Below are 9,649 nucleotides of genomic sequence, written 5' to 3'. Positions count from 1 at the left end.
ATAAATTTGACCGTTTGTTAAAAGTTGATGACACTTCTTTGAAAATGAAATAAAAAATAACAAACTTGGCTCTTAATCCTGTTAAGTAATTACATTTATAAAACATCTATATACTATTTGCATGATTTTTATACTTTTACACAATTATTTCTCGAATGATGTATTACTCTACTCATATTTTAATAAATATAAAATAAAATAGTAGGTAAACTACATTATAATGTTTGTGAAGAGCGTAATAGTTTTATTACAAATGTCATAGCTATGTATTGTATTCGGTTCCTGCCATAGTACTTACGTTTTAATATTTCAGACAACAATATTTCTTATCTGACCCAAATGCCGAGCCATAACTATAATAAAAACTATTGCAACGAAAAAATTGTTTGCCCAAACCTATCCACATTGGCATTGTCCAGAAATGCTTTGGATACAGTCGAAGAATTTGCGGTCTTATTCAATAAATTACGTATATTGTATTTGGTAATTTGATTAAAAGCCCATATCATATTGGTATACACTAATATGAAACATGTTTTTCTTGTAATAATGTCTTCAGAGCTACAATAAGATTGGAAAGCTAAATGGATTAGGTGATTTACAAAATTTATCTCGTTTACACTTGCGAGGTAATCAAATATCGGACTTGGATGGTTTTACTGATAATTTGAAGTATTTGTCGTACTTAAACTTGAGGTAAGATTGTACAATACACTCACATTCGGAATAATATAAATTAATATTATATAATTTATATAATATTTTCATATCTAAAAAAATAAGAAATCTAAAATATTATTTAAAAAAAAAAAAAAAACTAGTAACTATAAATTATGATACAATTATTTTTTTTTATTTTATTACCTTTTTTATTTATTTACTAAAATTGAATTAAATAATATATTTCAATATATTTAATAGAAAGCCTAAAAAAAAAAAAAATTGTTATTGTTAATTCTAAATATATTGAGTACTAAATACTAATGCTGCAATTACAAATTTGATTAAATACATTAAATTTCATCTATTTTTAAATAAATATGTACAATTTATTATATTAAAAAATATATTTTATATTAAACCTTTCGTATATTAAAACCAATCTGTCATTTAATGTTTAAAATAAAATCTCAACCAATTTGAATCCTTTGAAAAATAGTATTTCATACATAATATTTTTTCCTAACGTCTACAACAATACATTAGGCGTTTTTAATTAAATTATAATGTTCAATAAACATTTAGAATACTAGAATGCATCTTGATTAGATAGAAATGTAATAGGATAAAAACTGTTTAATTTTATTGTTTCTAGTTCGATCAATTTAAAAATAAACTCCAGTTTTACTTTAAAATAAAAATTCAATTTAAAAATCATTGAAATGCAATTACTGCGATTGGTAAAAACAACAAATCGTTACAGAAAAAAAAAAAACAATTAAATAAAACAAATGACGTAGAAAACCGTTAACTTTTTTAACGAGAAAACATTTCTATTAGTTCTTCATCATCAGTTTTCAGGTGTCTCTCGATATTATTTATCCAAAGGTTATATAAATAATCAAATTGTTTTTCATTCAATATCTGTATTTGCTTTGGTTTGAATTAGAGTTTGAAAGATACCCATTGAATCATTCTTGAAATATATATATGTAATAAAATAGAATCTGTGTAGGAAATAGTATAAATAGTGTTATAAAAAAAAAAAATTAATTACTTTTACTAACTTTTCAAATTAAATATATTATGTTAATGCTCCTAGAATATAGTTTATAATTTTATTATGCACTTTTTTATACTAATTATTATACTTACTTTATTGGAAACTATTAACTAATTTACTTAAAACGACTTTAAAACAACGTGATATAAAAACAAATTAATTTTCACTCACCAAATACATTATATAATTGTATTTATTTTACAAAAGATGAATAGTTTTTTATTTACGTGCCAGTTTAATGATAGAAAAAATTCTTTGATAATGGTTTCAAGTTGCAAATTGGATCTTATCGGTACTTCTGGGAGGTAAAAATGAAAACGTTTTATAAAAATCTGAAAATAATCAGGAATAAAACAAAACAAAAATTAAGGAATTTTGGCATAAAACTAGTTTTTGACAAAATAAATAGTTTTTTTTGTTGTTGCTGTGCGTCAAAAGAAAAAAAAGGGTGGTCAAATGGGTATCACTCTGCTGTACAGCGGGTAACGAGTGAGTCACTGTAATGGATGTGTTAAATTTGAAATCAATGATATATCATTGTATACGAAAAACGATTCTGAGTGGAGACGGTTTTTTTTTCTACTACTTATTGTGTATACGTAAAAAAAGGTAGGCAATTGGGTACCACTCTACTGTACGATAGGTGTTGAGTAGGTCACTGTGATGAATGTGTTAAATTTGAATTCAATGATATATCATTGTGTACAGAAAACGGTTCTGAGCGGAGACGGTCTATCAGCTTATATCACTGAGTAGTATAATCCGTGTTATGTTTTCTGATATCGCTATTGGGTAAAATAATTTGTTATTTACTATTAACAATATAGTAGGTTGGAATAATTTTTAACAAAAAAATTACGTTTAAAAATATCATTTTATAATAATATATAAAATATAATGATATGTGTAAATGTTTTAGACCTCAAGAATAGTGTTTTTGAACTAAATCTAAATAATAAATATTGTTATTCATAGTTTAAATATGTTATTTCGTCCAAATATGAACGTACAATTTTATTATACTTATAGATTTTTTTTATTTTAATTTGAACTATTTATGAGAAAATATAATAAAATATAATTGTATTGTTCAAGCCTTATCAATAAAAAATGCACATTTCTTACGTTTTTACCTACAAAATAAATTCAACATTTTCATGATTTTGATACATTTTGTGAAATGCTTTTAAAAATAAATTGTGCTTATATATTTTAAATACTTTTATATAAGAGCAACTTATGAGAGAATTAAAAAAAAAGTATTTCTGTTCACTTCGTGTAATTTTTATTCGGTTGGGGAAAGGAATTACAAAAGAATACCTAAAATCAGTGTGCATGTTCGTGGGAATGACGTATTTTACATAAATAAAGTTTAACTTTTATAAAGGTTATTTTTATTTTCAAAGTATACAGGCAATACCTGTTGTTAGCTATTTTCTTGTACCTATGATACATTTTAGGGTTTTTCGTCATTTTGCAGGGAAAAGATTATTATGCGTTTTAAAAACTAAGGTTACATGTTTTAAGTATGGTGTACAGTTTATTCGTAAAAGTCAATTTTTAATAAAAAAAAGTAATATCAAAACGTATTTCTGGCCACTTTATGTAATGCAAAATCAGTACATTCATTGCTCTGTTTTGAATTTAAAAATAATTGTTGAGACTTGAACATTTCATCAAAAATTTATATCCTCATAATTAATATAACAATTCTCATATCATTTTCAAAATATGTTGATTCTATTTGTGCTATTTAAAGATTTTTGAATATTTTAAGTTTTAAAATTTTTTTTAAATTTAATAATATTTTTGATTTTTAGTAACGAAATTTTATCAAGTAATATAGACAATTTTCATAAATTGTTCTTAATTTAAAGAATTTTTAAAATACAAAGTCTATTTTTGTTTTATAAACGTTTAAATTTGAAATTGTATAAAATTATATATTTACAATTACAATTGAAGTTGAAAATATATGAAATGTTTTATTTAAACAAGTTTTTTGAAATTGAAATACAAGAATCCTCACGAATATACTCGTACATTTTAATGAAACTAAAAAATCTTTACTATAATCAAATATACTTTATAAAATAGGCTGACAGATCGTGTCTACGTAGAATGATTTTTTTGTATGCAATAATTTACCATTGAATTCAAATCGAACACATCTATTTCAATAACTTAATCAATGACAAGAAACATTCGCCTATTAATTAATTATTAAAGCGGAATGGTTACCTACTTTCCCAATTTTTTATTCTTCAATTTTTTTGCCCAGCATTTCTGCTTATGAATTATGATCATAAATATTATTATTATTATTCATTTTAGGGAGAACCGCTTAAGCGACGTAAAAGAGCTCAACAAATTGACGTGTCTGAAATCATTAAAAACGCTAGTGGTGTCGGATAACGATTTCAGCAAAATTTCGATTAGATCGAAGGTTCTGAAATTGTTACCATGGCTGGAGAGAGTTGATAAGGAGACGGTTAGCAAAGCTGAGCGTGAATTGGAAAAATCCGATGAAAATCCACAAGAGTACGAGGAAGAGGAAGATCAGGAAGACGAGGAGGAAAAATAAGAGGAGTAAAAGAAGAATAGTTATGTTATTTTATGATATCATTGCGATGAGAAAAATTTCAAATAATTTATCATTATTACAATTGTATATGATTTTAGACTCTATGGGAACGTTAAAAGTTTAGAATACCAATACATCGAATTAAACTACATAGTATATTTAATAAATAATATATATATAAATCTACCTATATTACAGGATAATTATTTTATACCAAAACAAGGATACCACGCTTAAGCCAGAAAGTTGGTAATTATCGACTAAGGTTTTGGCTTTAGATCATATATGATCTAAAGTTTCGGCTAATTAGGCACTAGCAGCCACGGCGCGCGGCGTCACGAAATTTAAAAAATATGTTTATAAAAATTATATTTAAAACTTAAATCGATTTTGTTACTCTATGGATTAAAAATTAAATAATAATTTTTAAAACTATTGAAAATATGTATGTGCATGTATAACCGTATAGGTAGTTCGATATATATTACCATATTATTTATAAGTAATAAAGTAAAATATATTATATATAATAATACACATACTGAAATACTGAATAATTCTTTTTTATAAAATAATACTTATTATTTTAAAATCTACTAACGTTTTTAAAAATATTTTTCTTAAATAACTTACAGAGGAGATAAAACATTTTTTTTTTTAAATATTTTTAATCGTTATAATTGTTGAAAATTGTTTACTTTTTTGAATGATAGCAAACATTTTTAGTTTAAAATTTTAAGACAGAATATGTTTTGGAGTATTTATAATATATAAAAATCGAAATTTGAACGAGCAGCTTATGAGTTATAAGTATATAAAGTTTAGATGGTCGGAACAGATTGATACGAGGATACCCCACAATATATTGTTTTCTAATCTGATAATATGATCAACTAAACATAAAAAAACAGTTATAAATTTATAAACTACCCCTTAACATTTCGTATTTTATTCAGGTCACATCAAACCCTTGCGCCTAACAAGTCCTCTTTGACATCTATATTGGTTTGGAATAAAAATATCGAGTGTAATTCCATTAAAGAATCATTCCGTAAACAGCGATTGCGTAAACATTGAATCAGTCCAACAAAACTTTTAATTTGTTTTTTACAATAATAAAACTAAAGTTACGCTTACATAGGTATTTTGTTACTTATATACAATTTATAACGTAATTATTTTTATCACTATATATAGTATGTAGTAAACTAGTAAGTAAACATAAGTGTGTATATTAGTGTAATGTTTATGGTTATTTTTATTATTATTTATGTTTTTAATTTTTTTTAGTAATTACAATTTAATTTTTTTTTAAATTAGAAAATATTACGTATGCTTATCAATAAAAACTGCATTAATTAGAGTATTATTTTTAGTCTGTATTATGAATAAGTATAATCTATGTTCCACTAATAATTATAGATTCGAGTATTTACAGATTATCTTAAAAAAATCCACGTTCACGTGGAGGCCGCATAATAAAATTATTACACTACTTATGTTATTTTATGTAAACCGAGGGCCATTCGCTTATTGTGTTAAGGTATTAAAATGTTATACATTGTACCTATGATGTTCTGTTTTGTATCTGTTCTTCCGCTTGTCAATCTGTAGTTATATTTGAACATCTGTGACACTCGCGTCTGTTGCAGTGACAATGCAATGACAATTGCTATTTTATAAATGTTTTGATCTAAGGGGCATGTCAGGTCACTTTTCTCGTTTAATGACACATCAATTCCTGCTTTTGGTTTCTTTTAACCTACAATGTTTTAGCTGTTTTCTGTATCCTAGAATAGTAAAATTGTAAGAAATATCATTCATCTAAAATCTGTAACAAATATCACACACATATTCCTTGAAACTCGAAACTATTCTGTGATTTATTTTAGAACTCGCGTAGGTTTTTTATAGAGTGGTTGACATATTATGAATTATGTTTTAAATCACAAAAATCGAATAATTAATTTTTTGTTTATTAATCACAGAAATTGTTTTTTTTTTATAATAGAGAAAAATGTTTAATTAATTGTTTGTTATTCAAATGTACAACAAACGTTAATGTACATATGTTTGAAGCTTAAGAAACTACTTGACCTAAAACGTTAACGAAAGTTTCAGGGATTGTTCTTAAAGATATAAGGGAAGTTTAGAGAGTAGTTTGAACTGCGTTCAAAAATATACCAAGTGTGAAGTGATCCATCCAATCCACCACAAGCGGATTTTTCCTAACTCAGTCGAATTAGTTCACAAAGATAAGTACACTGATACCGATTTTTCCGTGAACTGAAGTAAATGGAGATACCCCGTTTTAACAGTGTATTCTACGTTTGTTGATTTTTTTTGTCGGCAAAAATTGGGTTACTTAATTACGTATATTATAAAAAAAACCATATAAATAAATAAATAACTGAAATTAAGAAAAAAATATTGCAGAATTTTTTGAAATAATATAAAAATTGATAAATGTATAAATTTGTTTGTATATAATAAATAAGTAATGATTTTACATAAAGTTTATTTTATTTTATTTTTTTTTTTACATTTCATTATCAAATATTATAGTGATTGCAATATTCTATTTTCAACAATGCACGCTAATATTGTCACGGAGTAAATGACACGTATTTACAATATCATAGCGTCGTTTCTTATATGAGAACAGTAAACAACAGTTTATGCCAATATCCATTTATATCAGTCATCGTGCATAAAACATGATTTACGTATGTGCACAAATCATGCATATTTTAGAGAATCTCTACACACAATTGTTTCGGTCGTAAGTAAAATATTTTTTCTATCTATAGAAATGATTCGATGACGCACTGCTAACTATGTTTTTAACTCGACTAGGTTAACTAACAATTAGTAAATACCAAATTCGAGTAAATCTACAGTGGCTCGTTCCAATGAATAACACTAGAAAGTGCATTGTATATTCCACTTAAATTAATTTCGTACGAGAATGACAAAGTATAAACGTATATCTACTTTTATATTTTAAATACTTATAGGAATTATTTATTAATAATAAATTGTATATTTACAATCATATTTTCATGTCAAAAGTGTTTTCCATGTGAATAGAATTTATTTCCCTTAATAGTTTTTAAATTCGATAAGAGGTCTAAAAAATATGAGAAATCTGTAAAAAAAAAAATGTAGAGTTATTAGATTTAACTTAATCTTGGAATATGACTTTCAGCAAACATCACAACAACAACGAGAAATATAATAAAAGCTTATCTCATGTTTCTTGAAAGTTTTGATAATTTTATTATTAAACTGCAAATACCGTATTTATTTAATATGTACATTTATAAAACATATTTAAGTATAAAAGTATAAAAATTAATGAAAAAATGTAAATTATTCAAACTATAAAATTATCAAATTTATGAGTAAACAGTTTGCAGATAATTATATTTTAATAATACTACTTAATTGAAAATTTGTCTTTCTGTTAAATTTTACCTAAACATTATAGGCAATAAAAAGGTGTATAATCTTTTGCTTAACTGTAAAAGACATTTATAAAAAATATGTTAAGTAAAAAATAAAGATAAAGTACAATTATTTTAATTTGTATGACAACGATAATATTATGATAATTATAACAAAAATACCTATTATGTTATAATAAGGTACGAAAATATGTAATTATTATTTTGGACCTTCTTCCTTTCCTACTCAAACACTACCAATTACTCATTATGTTCTTACTATAATTCTGAATAAAATAAATCATAATATTTTTATCTAAATGAGAAATAAAAGTAATCATTACTAAATGTCTTTGTAAACAAATAATTATAAAATCCCTTATATATTTCCATTTTCTTCCTAAATAAATATATACATTAAAATATATAATATATAATATGTATATAAACCAATCCAATGAATTTTGATTTTCAAACGTCAGTTTAAACCCCATTCCACGACTATTGGTAAAATTATAGTATGTAGATGATAAAGGTACCTATTACCATAAAATAAATATAACGGAATATATTTCGTTATCGTTGTTTATCGTTTTATTTGTATTACATAGTCTCGTCTGCGTTCGGTAATATTTATTTATGTCATGTGTTTATTATAATATACAACGACTAGTTTTGTATAATATTTACAGACACTAAACAGTATCGAATTATTTACATTAAACTGGTGAAATAAATACGTTTAACTGCTATTTATGTATGTGTAAATTAAAAAAAAAAACAATTATAATTTATAATAATCTTAAACTTAAAAAAAGTAAATATAATCAGAAATAACAAAAATAAATATTTTATGCGTACTTGCACAATATGTTATTTTAACAATTAAGGAGATTCAATACCGGCTGGTTTTAAGGAGTTTAATTAAGACAATTTTTGTGTTCGTGAGGGTCATGTGAATGTTGCATAGTAGTTATCATTAGTGCGTGTGTGATAGTGTAAAACAAATAAGGGATCGCTCCGTACGTACATGCACGTCATATGAATAACGCTGCACACTACAAATATTAATTATTTTATTTTTTTCGTCAAAAATATTAATATTCGGCCCATCATATTAACTTAATAAAACATATTATTAAATTTCTGAAAAAAAATATTTAAACTTGTCATGAAATTTACTTGAAAACGACTCTTACATTTTTCAATAAAAATTTTCACTTCAATATAATATAATTCATAATATTCAAAATTTAAAAATATAATTTTGAAGAGTTTAGGAGTTAAATTTCACAAAAGTGGGAAAATCGTTTTCGAGTAAACTTTATGGCGTACTTATATATGTTTTTAGAAGTGCTATTCGATGACTAGGGTTGTTGATATAGTTGGAATAGGATAGGTCTGTTTTAGTAGAAAACAATAATGTGGGAATAAAATAAAAATAAAAATGTTGATTCATTGAATAGTTTAAATCTAAAAATATATAACTAAACTATATTTACGTATTTTTATTTTTTTATAATTTTTAAGCATGGTTGGTAAATGTTTAGATTTGTTTTATATAATTTGTGATTATTTAAAAATTTTAGGGTGATACTCAACCAACAAAACTTATATTATGTCTCCAATTTAAATTGGTACTGGATAATCAATTCAATTTTTGTCAAGTCACAAATATTTGGTCGACTTATCTCGCCGAAACAAATATCATAACTAACATTGTTTTAGATATTTAAGTACATTATAAATGTAAGCTAAAGAAATATACAATTTTAACATTAGTTTAATATTAAAAATAAACAATATATTATTTTAATATTAAGACCGGAGTTTTTTTTTTAGAATTCATATTTCGAAGAAGCTAATGTAATAAACTTTTTATGTAAACTCTGGAAT

The 9,649-nt window shown here is 24.3% G+C and overlaps 1 protein-coding gene across 1 annotated transcript; it reads left to right on the top strand.

Annotated features, from left to right (window-relative positions):
* The first annotated feature begins 339 nt into the window (after nucleotides 1–339).
* Nucleotides 340–4,307, top strand: LOC132928714 (leucine-rich repeat-containing protein 23-like). Its single transcript, XM_060993569.1, has 3 exons — nucleotides 340–483; nucleotides 560–696; nucleotides 4,058–4,307. Exons 1-3 carry the CDS (start codon nucleotides 340–342, stop codon nucleotides 4,305–4,307), a joined length of 531 nt encoding a protein of 176 aa, XP_060849552.1.
* The last annotated feature ends 5,342 nt before the right edge of the window (nucleotides 4,308–9,649 follow it).

This window comes from Rhopalosiphum padi, chromosome 4 (assembly GCF_020882245.1).
Source record: "Rhopalosiphum padi isolate XX-2018 chromosome 4, ASM2088224v1, whole genome shotgun sequence".
NCBI lineage: Eukaryota > Metazoa > Arthropoda > Insecta > Hemiptera > Aphididae > Rhopalosiphum > Rhopalosiphum padi.
This window is presented reverse-complemented; position numbering and strand designations above follow the sequence as displayed.

Coding starts and splice junctions, on each gene's coding strand:
- LOC132928714 (XM_060993569.1), top strand. CDS start 340: ATGCCGAGCCATAACTATAATAAAAACTATTGCAACGAAAAAATTGTT. Junction 484..559: donor AATTACGTATATTGTATTTG/GTAATTTGATTA, acceptor TAATGTCTTCAG/AGCTACAATAAGATTGGAAA. Junction 697..4,057: donor TTGTCGTACTTAAACTTGAG/GTAAGATTGTAC, acceptor TATTCATTTTAG/GGAGAACCGCTTAAGCGACG.